We start from the raw sequence: 25,020 nt of genomic DNA, 5'->3' as shown, positions 1-25,020 counted from the left end.
GGGTGTTCTGGGGGAATTCGGGAGCCTTGGGGGGGATCTGGGGGGATTTTAGGGGTCGGTGACAGAGAGGGAGTGGAGGGGGTGGGAGAGGGGGCAGGGAGGGTGGACATGGCCAGGCTGGGGGGGGAAAGGGGGGATTTGGGGGGGAAAGTAGAAAAAGGGAAGAAAAAAGGGGGGGGGAAAGGAGAATTTGGGGAGAAAAAGGGGGTAAAAAGGGGGGAAATAGTAGAAAAAGGGAGTTAAAAGGGGGGAAAAGGGGGATTTGAGGAGGAAAAGTGGAAAAATAAGGGGGATTGGGAGAAAAAAGTGGAAATGGGGGAGGAAAAAGATGAATTGGAGGGGGAAAAGGAGATTTAAGGGGGGAAAAGTAGGAAAAGGGAAAAAAGGGGGATTTGGGAGGGAAAAGTGGAAATTGGGATTTTGGGAGGAAAAGTGGAGGAAATAGGGGAAAATAGAGATTTTGGGGGGAAAAGAAGAAAAAAGGGGGGGAAAGTTTAGAAAATTCAGATTTTGGGGTGGGGAAGAGGGAGAATTTGGGAAAATTGGTATTTGGGGGGGAAAAGTGAGAACTGGGGGGGAAGGGGGGAAAAAAGGGGGGTAAATTTTAGGTTACAAGGGGAAAACTGGGATGGAAGGACCCCAGTCTAATCTCAGTGCTCCCAGTTTGATCCCTGAGGGACTCCCACTGCCTTTATTTGGACCCCTGGTAAGATCCTGGTGCTTTTCTTTGGATCCCTGAGGGAATCCTGCTCCACATTTCCCAATATTTCGAAACCCCCCCCCGCCATTTCCCCTCACGGCTGCCACCATCTTGCCCCATGATGTCACTGCGACACGTCCTCTCTAATTCCCTCCCGTCTCCACCACCGCTGTGACCCTTGTGATCTTCCCGGGCCTCACTCACTGACCCCTGGCCTTGCCCTGGTGGCTCTGGGAGGCTCCAAAGCGGCAGGGCCAAGCCCGAGCCCTCACTCAGCTCCTCACTGCCATCTTGGCCCTGCTCCCACCATTTTTTACCGCGTGCTTCCTTCCTCCCTCCTTCTCCTCCCTGCCACCGCGCATGCGCGGAGTGCGCAAAACTACGCCTCCCATCAACCCCCTTGCTAAAACCAGAAATGAGGCAGGGCGTTATGGATGCTGACCAATCAGCTCAAAGGGGGTGTGGGAGTGGCAGCGCCACCACCCAATCGGAGCAGAGTGATGTCGGTGGCAGCACTGCAGGCAGCGCTGCGTGTGGCGGGTGTGGCACTGTCCCTGTACACGCTGCACATGGAGGATGAGTTCACGCAGGACCCGATGTACTGAGCCGCCTGCAACCTGGTGCCCTCCATGTCCTGCATCCGTGTGTTCTCCTCCCGGTAAAAAAAAAAAAACACACCAGGAATATCCCAGGAATAACGGGAAAAGGAGACTGGGAACAGGGAATGGGCGGGGCTTGGGTGCGGCGGTGGCCAATGGGGAGAAGGGGAGGGGCAGGCCACCGGGGGCGCTGTCGGCAGGGGGACATGGCAGGAAAAGGCGGGGCCTTCACATTAAAGTGGGAAGGGGCAAGGCTAGAATTGGAGGCAGGCTTTATGCTAATTATATCTATTTATGACATAAGAGGGGTAGTTTATGCCCATATTTGGGTATGGAGGTGTAGCTTGTGTTGTGAAGGCGTGGCTTGTGTGTGGTTGTACCCATATATGGATGTGGGGGCGTGGCTCCTGGGTGTGCCCACAAACAGTCATGAGGGCGTGGCTGTGTTGTGCCCACATTTGGTTAAAAAGGCCACAAAGGTGTGGTTTAATATAGCTATGACCATATATGGACATGGAGGTGTGGCTTAACATGGCTATATGTTAAATACATACATAAATATAAATATATATATACAGACATAAAGATGTAGGATTAGGTGTGGCTTAGCTAAGGGGGCATGGCTTAGGGCACCAAAGCACCAATGGGAGCTGGGGGGCATGGCTTAGAGCCAAGGAAAGCCACCTGCACACCTGTCCACACCATATATGGGCACATGGATGTGTCTACCTGGTTGAAGGGCATGTCCCAGCATTGCCACGTCCCCTTTTTTTCTGCAGGTGGGGATGTGGCCTGGGGCTGATGGAGCCAGTGCTGGGCAAGGAGAGCACCCTGAATGTGCCCAATGGGGCCATTGGGCCCCTCTTCTACCTGCTGCAGGGGCTGCTGGGTAATGGGGCACTGGGAGGGAGTGGAAGGGGATTGGGAGGGAGTGGGATGGACTGGGGACACTGGGAGGGACTGACAGAGACTGGGAATGAGGTGGGCACAAACTGGGGACACCAGTGTGATAAATATTACATTGGATAAAAATTCATGAAAGAGAATAAAGAATTATATGTTATATTTGTAATACTGTAAAGATGCAAAATGTAAAATAATCCAGAGATATCTTCCTGAGTCGGGCAGTAACGACCGGCAGCAACGCTTATCAACACAAAATAAAAAGCAGGACACAAGCAATCAAACCAGACAATGAGAGTGGCTCCGTCGAGATATCCATCTCCTCCGCACCCAAACTGGCCACTCCATTCCGGGAAATGCAATCGGAGGACACTCAGAGCCTCTCACATGTGAAAGGACTCTGCTCCACCGACCATTGACTCAGCTCAACGGATCTGGGAAGTCTATTCAAACTCTTTTGTTGGACGGTGCTTACTCCGGATTTTGCCCCAGGATACGAAAACCCCTATAAGAACCCCGGACTGCAGTGCCTACTTCGTGGATTTGGGTAAATCTGTACCTCTGGGTATAGACGTCTCCCTGTCCACCCAGCGCTGCGCTGATTTATTTTATTGTGGTTTTTTCTCTCGTTGTTTGCGATTGAAATTATTTTATAATAAATCGCTTTTTATATTAACCCTATTTTGCCATTGCATTTATAACACCAGGGACCCCTTGGGGTCACTTTGGGGTCACTGTGCCCCTCCCGGTGACCCCTGCCCCTCCCCCAGGTGTATGAGCCAGGCGGCCTCGGTGACGCTGGCCTCGGTGGCAGCATCACTCTGGCTCATGGGGGTGCTGCTCTTCTGCCTCAGCACCTACAGCCTGGCGCTGCTGGGGCTCAACCTGCACTGCCGGTGCCGCCCCAAGAGCGACTGAGAGCCCCAAAATGGGGGAAAGCGACCTGGAACTGGGGGAAAGCAACACAGAATTGGGGAAAAGCAACGCCGAATTGGGGGAAAGTGACCTAAAATTGGGGGAAAGTGGCCCAAAAATTGGAGAAAAGTGACCTAAAATAGGAGGAAGTGGCCTAAAATTGAAGAAAAGTGATCTAAAACTGGGGGAAAGTGACCTAAAATTGGAGAAAAGTGACCCAGAATTGGAGAAAAGTGACCCAAAATTGGAGAAAAGTGACCCAAAATTGGGGTAGAAGGAGGCAAAGTTACAGGACGCGGAGGAAAAGTTACGTTAAAGTGTCTTAAATAGGACAAAAATGGCATTAAAGGCAGCCAAAACGGTATTAATAGCAACAAAAATGGCAGTAAATGGGGCAGAAATAATATTAGACATAACAAAAATGGCATTAAAGGCAGTAAAAGTGCATTTAATGGAGCAAAAGGGGCATCAAAGGCCACAAAAATGGTATAAATGGGTTCAAAATGGTATTTAATAGATCCAAAATGGCATTAAGTGGGTCCAGAAAGGCATTCAGGGCAGCAAAAATGGCACAAAAGTGACCAAACGTGACATTAAAGTGTCTGAAATGGCTCAAAAACTGCATTGAAGTGACCAAAAGTTACAGAAGTGTCCAAAATCCCCCAAAACTGCCCCAAAACCGACTGAAATTGCCTTGAAACCTGTGTGGGACCCCTCTTTTCCTCAATTTTCCCTCAAAAAGGCTCCAAGATTCCCTTTTTCCCTCAATTTTCAACCCAAACGGGAATTCAGGATTTGGGATCCCCTTTTCCCCTCAATTTTCCCTCAAAAAGACTACGGGATTTCCCTTCTCCCTCAATTTCCCTGCAAAAAGGCCCCGAGATTTCCCTTTTTTCATCAATTTTCCCCCAAAATGGCATCGGGATTCCCTTTTCCCCTTAATTTTCCCCCAAAAACCGAATTCAATATTTGAGATCCCCTTTTACCCACAATTTCCCCCCAAAACATGGGATTTAGGGCTCGGGGGGGGCTTTTTTCCCCTCACAAAAAAAGCCCCCAAATCCCCTTTTTTTTCTCCTCCCGAGCGTCGCCCTCTTGCCTTTACCTACCGCCGCTAGGGGGCGTCGTTTCCCCGCCCCGCCCCCTCCCCCCAGGGCCTTGCGCATGCACCTTGCGGCCGGACAGTACCAGCCTGAGGGGAACGCGCGGGGGGAGCCACGCGAGGGGTAGGAACGGGCGAGTCCATTGCGAGCCGGGCCCGGGGAGGTGTCGGGGAGGCCCCGGGGCCGCTGGTCGGTGAGAGGGGAAGTTTGGGAGGGGGTTTTAGGGGTAAAATTGAAGGATTTTGGGGAGAAAATTGAAAGGATAAGGAGAGTCAGGACACTGGGGTTGTGTTTGGGACACGGGGCTGGGGAGAAGGGAGGGTGGAGAGCTGGGAATGGAGGGGGATTGAAGGAAAAAGGGTGTTCCGGAGCGGTTTTGGGGGGATTCTGATGGGAAAAGGGGGTATCGGAGCGGGTTTGTGGGGATTCTGAGCTAAAAAAAAAAGTGTTTCGGACACTTAAATCCCTTTATAGGAGTTTCTATTTTGAGGGAAGTCTGAGGGGAAAAATGTGTTCTCGGTTTCTATTTTGGGGAAACTCTGAGGGGAAAAAGGGGTGTGGACACATAGGTCCTCTTTTCAGGGCTCCTGGACCTTCTGAGTTTCTATTTTGGAGGAGCTCTGAGGGGAAAAAGGGGTCCCGGAGCGGTTTTGGGGGCGGATTTTGAACTAAAAAATGGATTTCGGACACTTAAATGGTGTTTTTGGGGGGTTCTGGACCTTCTGAGTTTCTATTTTGGAGAAACTCTGAGAGGAAAAGGTGTCCCGGATACTTAAATCCTATTTTTGGAGGGATTCTGAGGGGGAAAAATGGGTCTCAGAGCATTTTTGGGGGAAAAAATGAGAGGAAAAGGGGCCCCTGAGTGCTCTTTGGGGGGTCCCTGGGGTGGTTTTGGGGTAATTTAGGGCTTTTTGGAGTCCTTTATGGGTTTTTGGGATTCTTCAGGGGGGTCCTTTAGGGGTTTTTGGAGTAATTTGCGGGTTTTGGGGTCCTTTGGGGGGAACTTGAAGGGGTTTTGGGGGTCCTTGAGGGAGTTTGGGGGTCCTTTTGGGGGTTTTGGGGGGTTTCCTGGGGGATTGTTGGGGTCCTTTGGGGGAATCCCTGGGGGGATTTTTGGGGAGATCCCTGGGGGTTTTTTGGGATCTTCTGGGGAGATCCCTGTGGGGTTCTTGGGGTCTTTTGGAGAGATCCGTGAGGTGATTTTTGGGATCTTTTGGGAGGATCCCCGAGGGTTTCTTGGGAGGGGTCCCGGGGGAACCCTGAGAGGTTTTTTTGGGGCTCGTTTCTTTTGGGGGATTTTAGGGTGAAGGTCTTTTATCCCCCCTCCCCATTTAACCCCTCCCCCCCGCAGGAGATGCTTCGGCGCATTTTTTGGTGGGGGGGGTCTGCGGGGGGGAGGGGCAGCAGAACCCCCTCTGTACCCCTGCCCGCGCCGCCGCCAACCAAACCCCCCTGGACCTGGTGCAGGAGCGCTGCAAGACTGTCACCTCCTACCAACAGCTCGCCATCGATGCCGCCTCTGAGAGGGTGAGAGACCCCTCCTCAAATTCCCGGGGTATTTGGGTCACTTTGGGAGGAATCTGTGGGGTTTGGGAGCCATTTTTGGGGATACTGGGGGGATTTGAGGGGGATTTGGGACCACTGATGCAGCCACAGAGAGGGTGAGACCCCCTCCTCGAATTGGGGAGGGACCCCTCCTCAAATCGGGGAGATCCCACCTCAAATTTCCAGGGGATTTGGGTCACTTTGGGGGGAATTTGTAGGGTTTGGGAGCCATTTTTGGGGGGATTTTGGGCCATTGACGCTGCCGCTGAGAGGGTGAGAGACCCATCCCCAAATCAGGGAGATACCCCTCCTCAAATTTCTGGGGGATTTTGGGTCACTTTGGTGGGGTTTGGGGCTATTTTTAGAGGATATTGGGGGGATTTGGGGTGATTTTTGGGGGGGGTTTCTGGGCCACTGATGCCTCCTCAAATCCCACTAAATCTGCAGAGACCCCACCCCAAATTCCCTGGAATTTTGGGTCACTTTAAGGGGGATTTGGGGCCATTTTGGGAGGAATTTCCGGGTTGATTTTGGGGCCATTTTTGAGAGGCTTTTGGGGGCATTTGTGGGGAATTCTGTGCCATTTTTGGGCTGATTTTGGGGCCATTCTGGGTGGGATATTCAGAGGAATTTGGGGATGCTTTCCCCAAATCTGAGAAGCACCCCAAATCTCCTTTTTTTACCCCAGATCCAGCCCTTGGTGCGCCTGATCCCCACCACCATGCTGTACTCGGGGTGCTCGTAGGACAGCAGCCACTTTCTGGTGAGGGGCCCCAAAATCTGGGTGTTTTCCCGAAAATTTGGGGTTTTTTCTTGAAAATTTGGGGTTTTTTCCCAAAAATTCAGGGTTTTAACCCCAAAGTTAAGGGTTTTACCCCCCAAATCGGCTTTTTTTCCCAAATTTTGTGTTTTCCTCCAAGTTTGAAAGTTTTTCCCCCAAAATTTGGGGATTTTCCTCAAAATTCGGGGTTTTTTCCCCAAAGTTTGGGGTTTTTTCCCAAAATTTGTTTTTTTCCCCAAAATTTAGGTGTTTGGGAAGATTTTGAGTGTGCAAATCCCAAAGATTTTGCAGTTTGGGAGGAAGTTTGAGAGAGGAATCCCCAAAAATTTGGAATCAGGGGGAACCGAGTTAAAATTTGGGGTGAAACTCCAAGAATTCGGGGTCATTCTGTCCAGGAATTTCCGTGAATTCATGTGGGAGGGAAAAAAACCCCAAAATTCAGGTGGGAAAACAGAACTGGGGAAAGGGGGATTTTCCCAAAATCCTAGAAACCTTGAGGGCGGTTAAAAAATTTGGGGAATTGCCCAAAGTCAGGTTTTTGAGGGCAGAAAAGCACCCGGTACCTGCAGCAGGAGCTGCCTGTGTGCATCACCCACCACATCCAGGGCTTCTGCAGCCTGCCCTTCATCATCAGCTGCAACCCCACCATCCTGCATGTGGTCAGCCCCCAAATCCCCCAAAACCTCCCCAAATCCCCAGTGGGGGTCCACAAATTCCTGATGGAATCCCGAAATCCCTGTGGGAATCGGAAATTCTGGGGGGAACCTGCGAAATTTGGGGGTTTCCTGTTTGTTCAGCCCTCCTAGTCCTGTGTGGGTGGGGTCCTGAAATTCCCAGGGGGATCCCAAAATTCCATGGGGGTCCCAAAATTCCCGGGCGATGCTGAAATTTGGAGGGGGATTCCGAAATCCCTGGGTGAATTGGAAATTCCCAAGGAAATTTGGAGTTTCGGGTGTTTCCTGGGGTTTTTTTTGGTTCAACCCCCCCCCCCAGTGCTGCATGTGGGGGGTCCCAAAATTCCATAGGGGATCCCAAAATTCCATGGGGGATCCCGAAATTCCACGGTTGATCCCAAAATTCCCAGGGGGATCCCAAAATTTGAAGGAGGGGAATCCCTGAAATCCCCATGGGAATGAGAAATTCTGGGGGGAATCTGTAAAATTCCGGGGATCCCAAATTTCTGGAGAATACCGAAATTCCCTGGGGACCCCAAAATTCCAGAGAATCGTGGAATTCCAGGGGGATTCCCAAAATTCCCAGGGATGCTGAAATTCCCGGGATTTGGGTTTTCCCAGGAGCTGATGCTGTTCCCTCCCCACAGCATGAGCTCTACCTCCACACCTTCCAGAAACTGAGCAACTTCCCCCCGGTGAGTGACACCTGGGCACACCTGGGCACACCTGGCACACCTGGGATACGCACACACACACCTGGGATACACCTGGGCCAGGTGACCTCACCTGGGTCACACCTGAGATACCATCGCACACCTGGGGAAATCCCACCTGAGCCACACCCACTCACCTGTCACTCATCTGTGTCTCACCTGCCTCACCTGTCCATGTCCCACCTGTCTCACCTGTCCCACCTGTCCATATCTTATCTGTCCCACTTGTGCAGGACGAGTGCCTGCTGTGGCCGTTCCTGGACAAGACACTCACCTCACGCCAGGGCATGCAGATGCTGGCAGTGATGCACAAGGACAAGGTCAGCTCACCTGGGCAGGTGGAGCAGGGACCGCATTCTCCCAGCTTTTCCTGGGATTTCCCCATTTTCCCCAATTTTTTCCCCATTTTCCCCAATTTTTTCCCTATTTTTCCCATTTTCCCTATTTTTTCCCCATATTTCTCCAATTTTTTGCCAATTCCCCCCCCATTATTCCCCTTTTCTTTCCCATTTTTCTTCATTTTCTTTAATTTTTCTCCTTTTTGTCCCCATTTTTCCCCTATGGTTTTCCCATTTTCCTCTTTTTTTCCCCCATTTTTTCGCCTTTTTCCCCCACTTTTCCCATTTCCTTGGGTTTTTTTCCCCTTGTCCCCCATTTTTTCCCTTTTATTCTCTTTTTCCCCATTTTTCCTGTTCATTTTCTGATTTTTCCTATTTTCCCGTTTTTTCCTCGTTTGTTTTTCCCTTTTTTCCTGGTTTTCCCCCTGAATTTCCTAGCTGGATTTCGTGGGCATCATCTGCACACGCCTGTCCCCCAAGAAACTCATTGAGTAGTGGGTGGACTTGGCCAGGTAAGCGCACCTGGGCACACGTGGGGGAGCCCAGGGCACACCTGGTGACAGCAGGTGACTGTGGCTGCCAGGTGAGGTGTTCCAGGTGTGTCCCAGGTGTTCCCCAGGCACGTCTCAGGTGTCTCACCTGCGCAGGTGGCTCTGCGAGCACCAGTACGGGTATGCACCCAACAATGGTGTGACACTGAGTGACAGGGGGGTGTCAGAGGGTGCCAGGTGAGGTGCCTCAGGTGTGTTTCACCTGCCCCAGGTGCATCTCACCTGTCTCAGGTGTGTCTCAAATGTGCAGGCGGCTCTGCGAGCACCACTACGGGAACGCGCCACACGTGCACATCAACAGCCACGTGGCTGCGCAGTTCCCGTTCATCCCCCTGCCCTGGACTATGTCCTGCCTGAGCTCTCAAGAACACCAGGAGATACCTGGGGACAGGTGTGGGCCACACCTGGGGAGGCTGGGGGGGTTTATAGGGGTTTTGGGGGGATTTGGGGGAACTTGGGAGGAAACTGAGGGGATTTGGGGGAGTTTTAGGAGAATTTGGGGGGTTTAAAGGGGGTTTTGGGGGAGATTTGGGGAAATTTGGGGGTGCTTAAGAGGTATTTGGGGGAGTTGAAAGGTGTTTTGGAGAGTTTAAAGGGGTTTTGGGGAAGATTTTGGGGAGATTTGGAGTAGTTTAAGAGGGATTTTGGGAGGTTGGGGGATTTGGAGAGAATTGAGAGGGATTTGGGGGAATTTCAAGGGAATTGGGGGGCATTTAAGAGGGACTTGGGGACAAAATGAGGGGATTTTGGGAGTTTTGGGGGTATTTGGGGGAGTTTAAGGGGGTTGTGTGGAGGATTAGGGGAAATTTGGGGGAGTTCAAGGGGGTTTTGGGGAGATTTGGGAGTTTTGTGGGGATTTGGGGCTAAATTGGGGGATTTAGGGGAAAATAGAGGGGATTTGGGGGGAATTTGCAGGAATCTGGGGTAATTTGTGGTAATTTGGGGTCAGGGCAATGATGGAGTCACATCTGGACACTCCCTACAACGTCCCTGACATTGTGGTGACCATTGCAAACAATGACATCGACCTTGTCATGTGGTACAGGGGGCCCAAACTGTCCCCAAGATGTCCCCAAAGTGTCCCCAAGGTGTGTCCCACATGTCCCCAAAGGGTCCCTAAAATGTCCCCAAAGTGTCCCCAAAGGTTTCCCATGGTGTGCCCAGAGTGTCCCCAAAACACTCCCAAAATGTCCCCAAAATGTTTCCCAAATGTCCCCAAAGTCCCTAAATGTCCCTGACACTGTCCACATTGTCCCCAGTATCCCAAATATCCCCAACGTCCCCAATGTCCCCAACATCCCCAAAATCCCAAAGTGTCCCCGGTGTTCGGCAGGATCTTGGACCGCAGTGGGGGCATCCTGCACAAGCTGCTGGACAAACTCAACACCCTTAACTCCCCAAAATCCCCAAACTCCCCAATGTCCCCGATATCCCAAATGTCCCCAAAATCCCCAATGTCTGGCAGGATCTCGGACTGCGGTGGGGGCATCCCACATGAGCTGCTGGACAAAGTGACCGAGTACCACTTCAGCACGTCCGAGGCCAGCGCCCAGAACCCGCACCTGGGGGGGCCCTTCCACGGCCTCATTGAGCCCAACGGCCAGGCTGGGCCCAAGCACAGGTCAGGGACCCCTCCCCAGAACCGGGGTGATCCCAAAAAATTTGGAACAAGGGAACAAGCCCTCTGAAATCAGGGATCGCACAGGGATGGGGTTTCGGGGGTTTCAAGGGACTTTGGAGGCTTCAGGGGGGTGTTTGAGGATGTTTAGGGGGAATTTGGAGGGGGTTAGGGCACCCCCAGGATCCCTCCCCAGATTGGAGAGCCCCAAAAAATCGAGAACAATCCCCCCCCCCCACCCCACCAAAATCGGGGATAATCCACCAAAATCAGGGACCCCTCAGGGCTGGGAGGAATTTTGGGAGTTTTCATGGGATTTTGGGGGTCTCTGATGGGAATTTGGAAATATTTGGGGCCACCTGATTCCCAGTGAACCCTGGTGTCCCCCCAGCATTGGTTTTGAGGTAAATTTAGGGGGTTTGGGGGGATTTGGGGTGGGGATTTGGGAAATTTGGGTGGGATTTGGGGAATTCAGGTGGGATTTGGGGAATTTAGATGGAATTTGGGGAATTTGAATGGGATTTTTGGGATATTTGGGGACACATTTGGGAATATTTGGAGCCACCTGAATCCCGGTGTCCCCCCCCAGCGTCAGTTTTGGGGTAAGTTTACGGGTTTTGGGGTTTCTGGGGTCGGTTTTTTGTGGGATTTGGATGGGACTTTTGGGATATCTGTGGGCACTCTTTGGAATTTTTGGGAACACTGGGTGCCCCCACAGGTTTGGCTTCAGGCTGCTGACATCGTGCACCTATGCCGAGTACCTGGCGGGGTCCCTGGTGCTGCAGTCGCTGCACGGCGTCGGCACTGACAACCTGAGGCTGTGGCACATCGATGGCAAGGCCAAGAGCTTCTGCATCTAGGGGGGCTTGGGGGCAGCCATCGGGGGTGAGGAGAACCCCTGGGAGGTGCACAGCAGTCATCAGGGCAGTGCAGAGCCCCAAAAGTTGGGTTTTCGGTCACAGAAAGCCAGGAGGACTTCCAAAGTTGGACTTTTTTGGTGGAGGTTTTCCAGTTGAATCCCCAAAGCTGGGGCTTGGTCATTAAAATCATGGAGAGATTTCAAGGGCTGGGTTTTGGTTGTGGAAACTGAGGAGGAGCCAAAAGTTGGACTTTTATGGTGAGGTTTTCCAGTTGAAACCTCAAAAGTTGGGTTTTGGTCATAAAGGTCATGGAGAACCTTCCAAAGTTGGGGTTTGGTCATCAGAACCAAGGAGAACCTTGCAAAGTTGGATTTTTTTGGTGGAGGCTCTCCAGTTGAAACCTCCAAATTTGGGGTTTGGTCATCAAGGTCATGAAGAACCTTCCAAAGTCGGGTTTTGAGTCATGGAACCCAAGGAGAACATTCCAAATTTATACTTTTTTGGTGGAGGTTTTCCAGTTAAATCCCCAAAGTTGGGTTTCAGTCATCAAAGTCATGAAGAACCTTATAAATTTGGACGTTTTTGTTGAGGTTCCCAAAAGTTTGGTTTGGTCATTAAAATCATGGAGAACCTTCCCAAGTTGGGGTTTGGTCATTGGGGTCAAGGAGGACCCCAAAAGTTGGGGTTTGGTCATGGAAACCACGGAGAACCAAAAGTGGCCGTTGGTCATCGTGAGGGCCAAGGCCACACCCCCATTCTGGCCACTGACTGCTGACCGTTCAGGCCCTCGGCCATTGGGATGGCCCCGCCCCTCCCCCACTGAGCAGGGCTCCATTCATTACCAAGGCCCCGCCCCCACTGAGGCTGCAGCTGTGCTGGGGGTGGGGCTTTATTGGGGGAGGGGTGAGGGGAGGGGGGGAGGGAGGAAGGCCTAGGGTGGGGGGGTGTTGGGTGGACTGAGGATCTGGATTGGGCTTGTTTTGGCCCAAAATTCGTTGTCATCATCATCATGGAGGCCATCTTCATCATCTTCGTGTTCATCATCCTCATGGAGAGCATCTTAATCATCATCATGTGAGAAATGAACTTGTAAAAATTCGTAGAAATCTAAATAAATGTATATAACAATAATGATATAAAATATAAAGTACAGTGTGGCCCACAAGCCCTTCCCAGATCTAGTCGCGAATTCCCACTCAAAGGATAACGATCCTAGCCGGCGCCCATCAACAAAAAAGAATAGACAGGACAAGAATCATCAGGCTGACAGGGACAGGCTCGGCACCCATCAACGGAAAAGAATAGACAGGACATGAATCATCAGGCTAACAGGGAAAGGCTCCGACGAGATACTCATCACCGGACCTGAACACCCCGCCTTGCAGGCCACCGTTGGGGGAAGCCATCAGGTAGACAAAGGGAAAAAGTCCGGCCGAGATATCCATCAGCTCCAACCCGGATCCAACCATCCCATCCAGATGGCCTGAACCACAATGAAATCAAGAAACACCCAGAACTTCTTTACATATGAGGAGACTCTGTCCGGACGTCCATTTGACTCTATTCTCCAACGCCAGGAAATCAATTCATACAACAATCAAGGACCGTTGGTGAATGGTGCCTGCCTGGAATTTGGCCTCAAGGCACAAAATCCCTATAAAAACCCCGGACAGTCTACCCTCCTTCGTGGATTTGGGAACACCTATACCTTTGGGTATAGACCCCTGTCCACCCAGCGCTGCACTGTTTGTTTTATTGTGGTTTTTCCTCATTGTTTATTTTTTTATAAAAATTGTTTTATAATAAATTGTTTTTTATTTAACGCAAATTTGCCTTTGCATTTATAACAGATTGGTGCCGTGACTCGGATCGGAGAAACTGCGGGGAATCTCGCTGCCCAGGACGGGTACCCCCGCTGATTTTGGCGGCCTGGTGAGTTGAGAACCCCCGTAGTTCATTCCGATATCCGAACCAAATTTAGGCGGAGGTAAAAACCACAATAAAAAGGAAAAGGATCCGGATCGGAGAGCTCGGGAAGGCACGGAGCCTTCGGGAAGCCGCGGCTTGCTTTGCTCGTAAAAACGTCTAGTGTGCACAAAGACACCCACGCAGGAAAATAGCTGTAAGTACTGCTGGTTGAGTGGGCGATCGGGCGAGTGTGTGAGACGTGATCTGATCACGAAGCGAGTGCGGACTTCAAGGTCGCGTTTCCATCCTCCCGCGAGGGAATTGGCCGGCCGCGAAGGAAGCGATACAGAGTGAAAGTTTTTTTTCTCTCGACACACACTCGTAAAACCTGAGGCCAAAGGGTGTCTCGGGAACTGATCGCAAGGTACTAAGAGGGGAAGGATACGTCTTGTCGAGCTCGAGAATTGGAAAACCCTCTTAGTAAACGGACCCAGGGAGAGGTCCAGGAAAGAATCAAAAAGTACCGATTACAAGAGACCTCAGCTCAGCTCGCTGAAAGGTGAGTATCGGCAAATTTTGATTCCTAAGTACACAACGCAGAAACAGATATCGACTCCCGGAGAAGTCGAAGAAAGGTAAGAATATATTTGCGAAGTATGGGGCAGAAAAAGAGTAAGCTTCAAGGAAGAAGCACAGGAAAAGATTCCTCCGATCAGGGGGAGGAATCACCAGACATCCCACTGGAGAGTCCCTTGGGGTGGATGCTAAAACACTGGGAAGATTGTCCCCAGAGGAAGGGGAAATCAAAGGAGAAATTAATACATTATTGTATGGAGGTTTGGGGAGGACAGGAGTTGAGAAGTCACCTCACTTGGCCAGTGTTAGGCACATTTGAAAAATGGACGTGTAACAAGTTATTCTCCTATGTGGAGAACAAGGTCCCCTCAGATCCTGAGGAGAGGGAATATGCTAAGCTCTGGGTAAATGTCAGAGTAGGGCTATTTCCAATAAAACAAAAAGAAAAACGTGAGTCGAGAACTGAGTCCTGGGAACCCCTCGATCACTTACCACCCCCGTATCGAGGACCAGCGGGACCTTCCTCTGCAGATCAAGTGGTGCCTTCAGCACCCTTGGGCCCCCGAAACCAACCCACTGAGATACGTGTGTCTCAAGTGGGAGAGTCGGGGCCAGCAGCGATGCCGGCAGCCCTTCCCCTTTCCCCGCCTGTAAACACCGTAACCACAGCAACCTCCTCGGAGGTTTTTCCTGCACAAGGCTGGGGATCACCCTATCCGTCCCTGCCGGTCCAGCCGCCACAACCAGGACCCTGCCATACAACGGAGGGGACTCCTCCCTTCAGCCGGGTGGCGGCAGAATTCCCACAATTGATAACAGGGAGGCAACCCACAATCACCAATTCCCCTCCCACAAGTAGAACCCGTTTGAGAGCGAGAATGATAGATAATGAATGGGGAGAGAGTGAAGAGGGGCATCGGTTGTTCCCTCTTAGGGAAGTACCGACGGCCCCGGGAGTGATCGGTTTTGTGAATGTACCCCTTAACTCTGGAGATGTAAGGGCATTTAAAAAAGAAATGGGGCGGTTGTTGGATGACCCTCTTGGGGTGGCTGAGAGGTTAGATGAATTTTTAGGGAGCAGTATTTATACCTTTGACGATCTTATGGCAATCCTGAGATCATTGTTTAATCAGGAGGAAAGGGAGATGATTAAACAAGCCAGGATCAGAGACTGGGACAGACGCAATCCACAGGGGACGCCAGGTAACCAGAAATGGCCTAGCGTAAGCCCGAGCTGGAATGCACAGACGGAGGAAGGCAGACGGAACATGATGGATTTAAGGAGCATGATTATACAAGGTATAAGAGAAGCGGTCCCTAGGGGCCAGAATATTAGCAAAGTTTTTAGAGAGTGTCAAGGAAAAGAGGAACCACCCACTGAATGGATCGAGAGATTACGGCGAAGTTTACAGATTTACTCTGGGACTGACCCGAACTCTCCTGTGGGGGAGGTTCTGTTAAAAACACAATTCGTTGCTAAATCTTGGGAAGATATTAGGAGGAAATTAGAAAAGATCGAGGGGTGGCAAGATAAAAGTCTTCAGGAGCTCCTAAGGGAAGCTCAAAAAGTATACATGAGGAGAGAGGATGAGAAGCAGAAATCGCAAGCTAGAATTTTAGTAACTGCGGTGAAAGAGGTCCAGAAACAAGAACAGATGCAGGGTAAGTTTAAATCACTACCCGGGAAAGGTCGAGGTTCTCACCGGGCAACCCCGGCCCCACGGAGAGAGCCCCCTGAGTGCTACTACTGTAAACAGGTAGGACACGTTCAGCGGAATTGTAAACAAAAAATAAAAGATGAGAAAATTTTTCAGGAAGACTAGGGGTGTCAGGGGCTCTTTAATTTGGGGACCAGAACATCCAAGGAGCCCTTGATAAAGTTAAAAGTGGGACCCCAACGACAGGTGGTAAGTTTTCTTGTAGATACTGGGGCAGAGAGAAGTACCCTGCAGAAATTGCCATACGGATGTGTGGCTAGCAGAGAAAAAGTTTTTGTAATCGGTGCAAAGGGAGACCCCTTTGAAGTACCTATAATAAAAGATGTGGAAATAGAATCTGAAAATAAAATTTGCTTAGGGAATTTGCTATTAGTAGAAGAAGCAGATTACAATTTGCTGGGAAGGGACATGATTGTCGCTTTAAGAATTAATATCATGATTAAAAACTCTGAATTGGTGGTAAAAATATTTAAGTTGACTCCTAAGGATGAGGAGAAAATAAATCCTAAAGTATGGCATTCAAAAGGAGAGGTAGGAAAGCTAGATATCAAACCTATCGAAATAAAAATCGAGAACTCTGAGGACCCTATAAGAGTCAAACAATATCCCATCCCGATGGAAGGGAGAAGGGGGTTGAAACAAATAATTGATGACCTCCTAAAAGGGGGAACTTTAGAACCTTGCATGTCCCAACACAACACCCCCATCCTGGCTGTAAGGAAGACGGATGGTAGCTTCCGATTGGTCCAGGACCTCCGAGCGGTAAACGCTAGGACCCGGACTAGATTCCCGGTGGTGGCCAACCCCAATACTTTACTAAATAGGCTCACACCAGAAGATGTGTGGTATAGTGTGATTGATTTGAAAGATGCTTTTTGGACTTGCCCTCTGGATGAAAGGAGTAGAGATTATTTTGCATTTCAGTGGGAGGACCCAGATACAAACCGTAAGCAACAGTTAAGGTGGACGGTCCTCCCCCAGGGGTTTGTGGAGTCTCCGAACCTTTTCGGACAAGCTTTAGAACAAATATTAACCCAATTTGCTCTGGAGGACGATACAAAGCTTTTGCAATATGTAGATGATTTGCTAATAGCTGGACCAACTGAAGAGAGCGTGAGGAAAAACACGATTGCCTTGTTAAACTTCCTAGGAAGGAAAGGTTTGAAAGTATCAAAATCCAAGCTGCAATTCACAGAGCCTGAAATAAAATATCTTGGACATTGGATATCTCAAGGGAAAAAAAAATTAGACCCGGAGAGGGTAGCAGGCATCCTTGCATTGCCTGCACCAAAAACAAAAAGGCAAATTAGACAAATTCTAGGGCTCTTGGGATACTGCAGGCAGTGGATTGAGGGTTTCAGTGAAAAGGTGAAGTTTTTATATGAAAGATTAAACACTGACAGGCTGAAGTGGACTGAACAGGATGAGTCCAATTTTCAGAAATTAAAAACTGTTCTTATGACTGCCCCGGTACTAACTCTACCAGATACGAATAAAGAATTCCAGTTGTTTGTGGATGTGAGTGGACAAACAGCACAGGGAGTCCTGACTCAGGAATGGGCAGACAAAAAGAAGCCTATAGGGTTTCTTTCAAAGATCTTAGATCCAGTCAGTCGGGGTTGGCCTACGTGTTTACAAGCAATTGTAGCAGTGGCTCTGTTAGTAGGAGAAGCAAAGAAAATAACTTTTGGGGCTCCTCTGGTAGTTTACACTCCCCACGATGTGAGGAACATATTGCAACAAAAAGCAGAGAAATGGCTGACTGATTCCAGGCTCCTGAAATATGAAGCCATCTTAATCAGCTCACCCGGTTTAGAATTGAAAACTACTTCTGCACAAAATCCTGCTCAGTTTTTATTCGGTGAACCTCTAGAGAAATTAGTGCATAACTGTTCTGAGATCGTGGAGCTGCAGACCAGAATAAGACCGGACTTAGAGGATCAGGAGTTAGAAGGGGGAGAGAAGTGGTTTGTAGATGGATCCTCGAGAATTATTGAGGGAAAAAGAAAATCGGGATATGCGATAATAAATGGTGCATCTGGGGAAGTTGTAGAATCTGGTCCTTTGAAAGCAAGTTGGTCTGCACAAGCTTGCGAGCTCTATGCTCTCCTAAGAGCCCTCCGGAGGTTGAAAGGAAGGAGAGGGACCATATACACAGACTCACGGTATGCTTTCGGGGTGGTACACACTTTTGGAAAAATTTGGGAAGAGAGAGGTCTAATAAATACCAAAGGAAAAGACCTAATTCATGGGGAAATAATCCGACAAATTCTAGAGGCAGTCCGGGGGCCAAGAGAAATATCAGTTGTCCATGTAAAAGGACACCAGACAGGGTTGCAGTTTCAAACCCGAGGTAACAACCTAGCCGATAAAGAGGCAAAACGAGCAGCTCTGCTTACCGTAAGTATTCCCGAGGTGACTCCGGAGGAATCACCTGAAATCCCCACGCTCCCTTCAGAGAAAGAGATTGAAGAATTCAAGAAAATAGGGGGAGTCATGAAACAAGGAAAATGGTGGTTACCTGATGGGAGGGAGCTGATCCCGAGGGGAGTGGCAAGGAGAGTGTTACAAAGACTACACAAACAGACCCATTGGGGAACTCGGGCGCTGGCTGATCAGTTCCTGAAATTTTTCGGATGCAAGGGGATTTTTGAAATTGCCAAACAAGAGGTACAGGGGTGTGTGGTTTGCCAAAAAGTGAATAAATCCAACTCCAAACAAACTGTTTGGGGAGGGCGGCCTCTCTCATACAGACCATTTGAGAGGATCCAGGTGGACTTCACCGAATTACCAAAAATCGGGAGATATAAATTCTTACTAGTAATAGTTGACAAACTAACGCATTGGGTAGAAGCCTTTCCCAGGGCAAGGGCTACGGCCCAAACAGTATCAAAAATTTTATTGGAAGAAATCATCCCTAGGTATGGGATAGTGGACTGTATTGATTCAGATCAAGGAACGCATTTCACTTCAAAAATTATAAAACAAACTTCAGAAGCTCTGGGTATTAGGTGGCAATACCACACTCCCTGGCATCCTCAGAGTTCAGGGCAGGTGGAAAGAATGAATCAGACACTTAAATCCCAATTGTCTAAACTCATGATAGAGACGAAAATGTCGTGGATTAAGTGTCTCCCCCTTGCTTTACTAAATATAAGAACAATGCCCCATTCTGAAACGGGTCTGTCCCCTTTTGAAATGTTGTACGGAATGCCATACAAACATGGAATGCCAGTAGGACACCCTCAAGTGGAGGATGTGCAAATACAACCATATCTCATTGCTATCAACAAAAATTTACAGGAACTGCGAAAACGAGGACTGATTCCCCAAAGCGCCACACTGGGATTCGCAATACACCAGATACAGCCTGGGGATAAAGTCCTCGTCAAAGCGTGGAAGGAGCTTCCCCTCAACCCCCATTGGGAAGGACCTTTCCTGGTTCTCCTGACCACAGACACAGCTGTCCGGACCGCAGAAAAAGGTTGGACGCACTCATCTCGGGTAAAAAAAGTAAAGGAATACGACACCTCCAAGTGGAAAGTCACCACCCCTCCGGGAGAACTAAAAATCAGACTTCAGCGTAACCACAAATGAACAGTGACGATCAGATAAGTTGTATTCACCCTGAGTGTGATTGTTTTCCGTTTATACATTTTAAGTGCGCCTATTGTAACCAGATTTGGGTAACCCACTGTTGGGGAGGGTACAAACCTAAGGGATTGTGTACAAAGTGTCTAGAAAAGGAACAGGATTTGACTAGCCGTCTCTTAATACTTGCCACAAGGGCGGGGTTGTTGGAACTCGACTCTCCTGAGTGGTTCCTACTCTTTCAAAAAGGGATAAGAGGGAAGCTAGACTCCAAGGCAGAGGCTTTGGAAATCGAGTGCCGAAAGACAGTAAAAGTACCGTGCAGGACAGACACGATTAAGTCGTCTCGGTGGGCTGCCTTCAAAAGAAGGTACGCCATAAGGACTACAAGGGCCCCTGAAGAATATCCTTGCTGCCGGGAAGATGGTAATCCCCGCCGTATATTTTTATACGGGCGAAGGGCAAGGCAGAGGGATACACCGGTGGGGAATCCTGATGTTCCTGAATCTAGCCATGTGCTTGACCAAGGGAATGAACCCCGAGGTGCCTCTGGGGGATCATCCCCTAGGGAAGTGTGAGCGGTGCCAGACTGCCACAGATGCCGGACGAATAATCGACTGTCCTCCAGAACAACAAAGGGGGTTTTGTATATCCAACGGCACTCAGTATAATCTCTGTGAACTAAAGGGGGAGGTCTGGTGTTATCACCCAACGGCGAGTCTTAAGGACGGGCAGTCTAAAACTCCTATGAAAAGAAAGACTGAAGCTTCCCATTTCAGGTATAGGAGAGAAGTGGGAATGATCCCTCCAATTCCAATCTGCAGTCAATGTAACAAAACTGTCTGGATAGGGGGAAAAAGACAATCCACCTTTTTGGCATATTATGCGGTTAACCCTTTATGTTACAATAAAGCGAATTTGAAAATGTGTACCATAGGAGGGAAAGTATATTGGGAAGGTAGAAATTTAAAACATGAAGAGAAAGCTTTTTTTAATAATGAACCGATAATCCTTGATTTGTTAAAAAGTGGTGATGACCGGGTATGTTTGCAATTCAACCAAGTGTTCTGCTTCTCCAGGGATGAGGAAGGGGTGGACCCTGAAAACAAAATAAAACAACTAACCCTAGAGTTAAAGAGGCGAGAAGTGGAAGCTCGGAAAAAGAGGCTAGAACAAGAGAGGCTTAACTCTCTTAGTGAGCACTATGAGCAATTAGAGAAACAATACAGCAATTGGGGATTGCCAACCCCCAACCAGAACCTTTTCATAGATCTAATGCAAGAAATAGCCACAGAATTAGGTCTATCTAACTGTTGGATCTGTGGCGGTTTAAAATCAGCTGAAAGGTGGCCTTGGAAGGGAGAGGGACTAACCCCAGAGCAACTTCTAAAATGGGAAGGCTCTAAAATATCAAAAACAAAACAAAGACTAGAGGGATGGGTTATAGACCAAAGAATAATCGGTACTGTCTGCATTAGCAGAGAGGGAAAAGAATTCACTGATTTAGTAGGCTATACCCCGTGTGTAAGCACACTCACGGTGAATTCGGAAAGCAAAACAAAAACCTGGCAACCTGAACCACCCGCGGGCTATTGGAGTCGCTCCCGGGGGAATAACTGTGAATGGATGGAAATAATTGGACTTTGCTGGTACAAAAACTCTGGGGCCAATCCCTTCCATGAGCTAATAGGACTGAAGGAATATTGGGATGATCCGGCAAAGTTGAACAAGGGTTGGAATGGAAAGGATCCTGCACACTTGGAATAATTCGGCCCTTTTTCTTTACTCTACCTAAAACAGAGAGTAAATCATTGGGAGCCCCTCTCTTTGAGACATTAAACAGACAAAGGAGGGAATTAAAACGGGAACTACCAATAGCGGGAGGCAACCAGAAGTGGAACGAGGAAGAATGGCCTGCCGAAAGAATCATTCAATATTACGGGCCCGCTACTTGGGCAAATGATGGCAGCTGGGGTTACAGAACCCCCATTTATCTCCTCAACAGACTTATCAGGTTGCAAGCGGTGGTAGAGATAGTTTCCAACCACACTTCAGAAGCCCTAGAACTCCTAGCCAAACAACATTCACAAATGAGAGCTTTTGTGTACCAAAACAGACTAGCTCTCGATTATCTGCTAGCCGAGGAGGGAGGAGTGTGTGGCAGATACAACGAATCCGAGTGTTGTATGGAAATAGACGATTACGGAGAAACAATAAAAGGATTGGCTGCTGAAATAAAAAAAGTAGCGCATGTGCCAGTCCAAAAATGGAATTCAATCCTACAAGCCTCCTGGTGGGACCAGATATTCGGGCAAGGGGCTTGGTGGAAGAAGCTAGTATTTTTCATCACTTGTTCAGTTGCCGGAATCATTTTCCTTCCCTGCTTAATTCCTCGCTTCATCAGACTAATTCACTCTGTTGTGCAAGGAATGCAGATTGCCACACTTCCAATCGATCCTGAGAAAGCACAAGGGAGACCTACTTCTCTCTCTAAACTAATGAAATTAGAGGAGGAAAAGGAAAACAAAAACGCGATGAAGGCCTTAAAGAATTTTGAAAATAGACATAACCTGGCACAAACATATAGTGAGAATTCGTTAACGGACTGGGAAGAAAATGAATGTGAGTAAAAATTATAGTCCTTCCCCCCCAGAATTGGATGAAATAACACGAATTTTTAATGTAATGGATTATTAGGCGGGGGACTGTGAGAAATGAACTTGTAAAAATTCGTAGAAATCTAAATAAATGTATATAACAATAATGATATAAAATATAAAGTACAGTGTGGCCCACAAGCCCTTCCCAGATCTAGTCGCGAATTCCCACTCAAAGGATAACGATCCTAGCCGGCGCCCATCAACAAAAAAGAATAGACAGGACAAGAATCATCAGGCTGACAGGGACAGGCTCGGCACCCATCAACGGAAAAGAATAGACAGGACATGAATCATCAGGCTAACAGGGAAAGGCTCCGACGAGATACTCATCACCGGACCTGAACACCCCGCCTTGCAGGCCACCGTTGGGGGAAGCCATCAGGTAGACAAAGGGAAAAAGTCCGGCCGAGATATCCATCAGCTCCAACCCGGATCCAACCATCCCATCCAGATGGCCTGAACCACAATGAAATCAAGAAACACCCAGAACTTCTTTACATATGAGGAGACTCTGTCCGGACGTCCATTTGACTCTATTCTCCAACGCCAGGAAATCAATTCATCCAACAATCAAGGACCCTTGGTGAATGGTGCCTGCCTGGAATTTGGCCTCAAGGCACAAAATCCCTATAAAAACCCCGGACAGTCTACCCTCCTTCGTGGATTTGGGAACACCTATACCTTTGGGTATAGACCCCTGTCCACCCAGCGCTGCGCTGTTTGTTTTATTGTGGTTTTTTCCTCATTGTTTATTTTTTTATAAAAATTGTTTTATAATAAATTGTTCTTTTATTTAACCCAAATTTGCCTTTGCATTTATAACAATCATTATCATCATGGAGGCCATTTTCATCTTCATCATCATCATGGAGGCCATCTTCATCATCATCACCATCATGGAAATCATTTTCATCATCATCATGGAGGCCCTAAAGTCCATTTTGGGCTTTTTTAGCCCCAAAATCCCTCCTCATCTTCATCATCATCATCCCTTCCATCATATTCTTCCTCAGCTCCTCCTTCATCTCCCTCCCCCACCCTCCTCCTCCTCAGCGCCCCCCCCTAATCTTCATCACCTCCACCTTCATCCTCCTCGGGGCCTTCATCACCTCCATCTTCATCTTCGGGGCCTTCATCACCCCCACCTTCATCTTCCTCAAGGTCTTCATCACCTCCATCTTCATCATCCTCGGGACCTTCAACCCTTCCACCTTCATTGTCCTTGGGGCCTTCATCTTCCTCAGGGCCTTCATCACCTTCACCCTCGGGGGCTTCATCTCCTCCACCTTTATCATCCTCGGGACCTTCCTCCCCGTTTTGGGCCTCTCCCTCCTCTTCCTTGGGGCCTTCCTCCCCATTTCGGGGCTGTCCCTCCTCCTCCTCCTCCTCGCACGCCTCCTGGGGCTCTGGCTGGCAGCAAGGACAGTCTGAGCGGTGTGTGGGCGCCGCGTCACGCTGGGGGTCGTAAAAATCTACGGGAAACAGGGAAATCCCACCCAGGAGTGACCCCTGGAGTGACCACCGGGCACTGCCCCTCCCCCCCCCGGCCATGGCTGGACATCAGAGCAGTCACTCATTGAACAGGCGTCATAAAAATCTGGGAAAAATGGGAAATCCCCCCCCAGAAAACCCCAGAAATGAGTGACCACCAGCCACTGCCTCCCCAGGCCACGGCCAGATGTCGGAGCGGGCACTCACCGAAGGGCCCCGGCCGGGGCAGCCCCTCCAGCCCCTCCAGGACGGCCAGCAGGACACGGCACGTCTGGTCCCCTCTGGCCACGGCCAGAGCGCACAGCCGCCGCACCCAGCCCGAGCTGCCCGGCCGTCCGAGCGCGGCCACCTCGGGTTCGGTCACAGCTCCGGCTGCCCGCAGCCCGGCCAGCAGCGCCTCGGCCGGCACCAAGTCCAGCCGGCGCTCCAGGCCACGGCCGCCCGCTTGGACACGCTCCAGCCACGCCATGGCGGCTGAGCGGACACCGGGAGTGGACACTGGACACTGAGAATGGACACAGTGAGTGGACACCAGGAGTGGAGCCTGGGAACAAGGGCTGGACACTGGGAGTGGACACTGGCAATGGACACTGGACACTGGGAGGGGACACCAGGAGTGGACGCTGGGACTGGACACTGCCCCCTGGGGTGGCTCTGGACACTGCCCCAGAGGGGTCACTCCCCTATGGGGGATAGGGAGGGCTATAGGGGACCTCCCTCTCCTAACCCCTCCCCCACCTTCTATAGGGATGTGTCCCCTATAGAACCCCCCTGTCCCCTACAGAACCCACCCCATGCCCTATAGAACCCCCCAATCCTGTATAGAACCCCTCCCCTCCCCTCCCCCCCCCCCCCCCCCTCCCAATCCCCTATAGAACCTCCGTACCTGCTCCGGGCCCCCACAGTCCCCATAGGCGCCCCCTGCTATTTAAAGCCCCGACCTTTACGGGCAGCGCAGGCCCCGCCCGTTACCGCGCCAGCCGCCACGCCCCCGCGGTTCGCGCAGCCCAATGCCCCGCCCATCTCCCCGCCCCCCTTTCCCGCCGGACCGCGCGGGCCTGCAGGGGCGGGGGGGGCGTCCCCGTTTCCTTCCGGACGCGAGTGGGACGCGCCGGCCGAGGCTATAAATATGCGGGCGGGCGTCATGTGGAGCGGCCGCGGATCCAGCGGCACCGCCATGGCCTCCAACGGTACTGGCACCGTGGGGACCCCACCTTTAACCCCGGGCAGGGACCCCCAGGCTCCTCCGTGCCCTGCGGACCCCTCCTCACCGCGGGGGCTGCGCCGCCCCGCGCGGTCTCGGAGCGCCGGGGGTGGATCGTGAGGGAGTTCCGGCGGTGTTGCTGCGCTTGACACGGTGGTGGTTGTATTGTTTCAAATTAGCGTGATTCTAAAGGGGCTTTTCCTCCTTAATTGGTGTAGTTAAGGCGCTGTTACATTGTGGATTTCTCGTGATTAGCGCTCCTCTGGGGGCTGTGAGTGATTCGTGCTCTGTGATCCGGTGCCGCTTCCTTTCCGCCACGCCTCGCTCCTAGTTTTAAATTTTTAATTCATTTTGCTTTTTACTTTTAATATTTCCCCGCCTTAACCCTCACAAACATTTTCATTTCAAGGCCAAACCGCAAATTATGGCCGCTGTTTTGGGGTGTTATTACCGCTAAAACGACCGCGGATGCGGCGGGGGCCGAACAAAGCTCGGAGCCCGGATGCTCCGCGCCTGCAGCGGCAAGGAAAGTTAACCTCAGAACGCCCAATTATAACAGAAAAACTTCAAGT

General features: G+C 50.2%; 2 protein-coding genes across 3 annotated transcripts; one reads left to right on the top strand and one right to left on the bottom strand.

The window, feature by feature from the left end:
* The first annotated feature begins 1,200 nt into the window (after nt 1–1,200).
* LOC148182864 (branched-chain alpha-ketoacid dehydrogenase kinase-like) lies at nt 1,201–11,769 on the top strand. Its single transcript, XM_088064248.1, is given in 13 exon segments — nt 1,201–1,298; nt 2,079–2,188; nt 5,572–5,747; nt 6,460–6,528; nt 7,095–7,205; nt 7,868–7,915; nt 8,167–8,253; nt 8,710–8,783; nt 9,073–9,158; nt 9,161–9,187; nt 9,759–9,861; nt 10,288–10,443; nt 11,159–11,769. Coding segments are annotated over 13 exon segments (1,287 nt in total). The 3' UTR covers nt 11,301–11,769.
* Nucleotides 11,770–12,302: 533 nt separating this feature from the next.
* On the bottom strand, nt 12,303–24,202 carry LOC148182863 (uncharacterized). Of its 2 annotated transcripts, XM_088063861.1 has the most exons (4): nt 24,131–24,202; nt 23,452–23,749; nt 22,830–23,225; nt 12,303–12,407 (listed from the first exon to the last, which is right to left on the bottom strand). In XM_088063861.1, the coding sequence occupies exons 2-4, from the start codon at nt 23,711–23,713 to the stop codon at nt 12,361–12,363; spliced, it is 705 nt and encodes a 234-aa protein (XP_087919987.1). In that variant the 5' UTR covers nt 23,714–23,749; nt 24,131–24,202; the 3' UTR covers nt 12,303–12,360. The 2 variants fall into 2 exon arrangements, with proteins under 2 accessions (XP_087919987.1, XP_087919988.1); XM_088063862.1 differs by lacking the exon at nt 12,303–12,407 and having other exon boundaries at nt 22,602–23,225.
* Between the last annotated feature and the right edge of the window lie 818 nt (nt 24,203–25,020).

Source organism: Pseudopodoces humilis, chromosome 18 (assembly GCF_049639895.1).
Source record: "Pseudopodoces humilis isolate 2021_Gansu_Grassland_sample_001 chromosome 18, ASM4963989v1, whole genome shotgun sequence".
Taxonomy (NCBI): domain Eukaryota; kingdom Metazoa; phylum Chordata; class Aves; order Passeriformes; family Paridae; genus Pseudopodoces; species Pseudopodoces humilis.
Note: the sequence above shows the minus strand (reverse complement) of the source record. Positions and strands in the feature narration are given on the sequence as shown.

Excerpts from the sequence above, each read along its gene's own strand:
- LOC148182863 (XM_088063861.1), bottom strand. The coding sequence starts at position 23,713 with ATGGCGTGGCTGGAGCGTGTCCAAGCGGGCGGCCGTGGCCTGGAGCGC. Across the intron at positions 23,226-23,451 it reads GCCCCGGCCGGGGCCCTTCG|ATTTTTACGACCCCCAGCGT; the intron begins GTGAGTGCCCGC and ends TGTTTCCCGTAG. Across the intron at positions 12,408-22,829 it reads CGAGGAGGATGAAGGTGGAG|ATTTCTACGAATTTTTACAA; the intron begins GTGATGAAGATT and ends ACATTTATTTAG.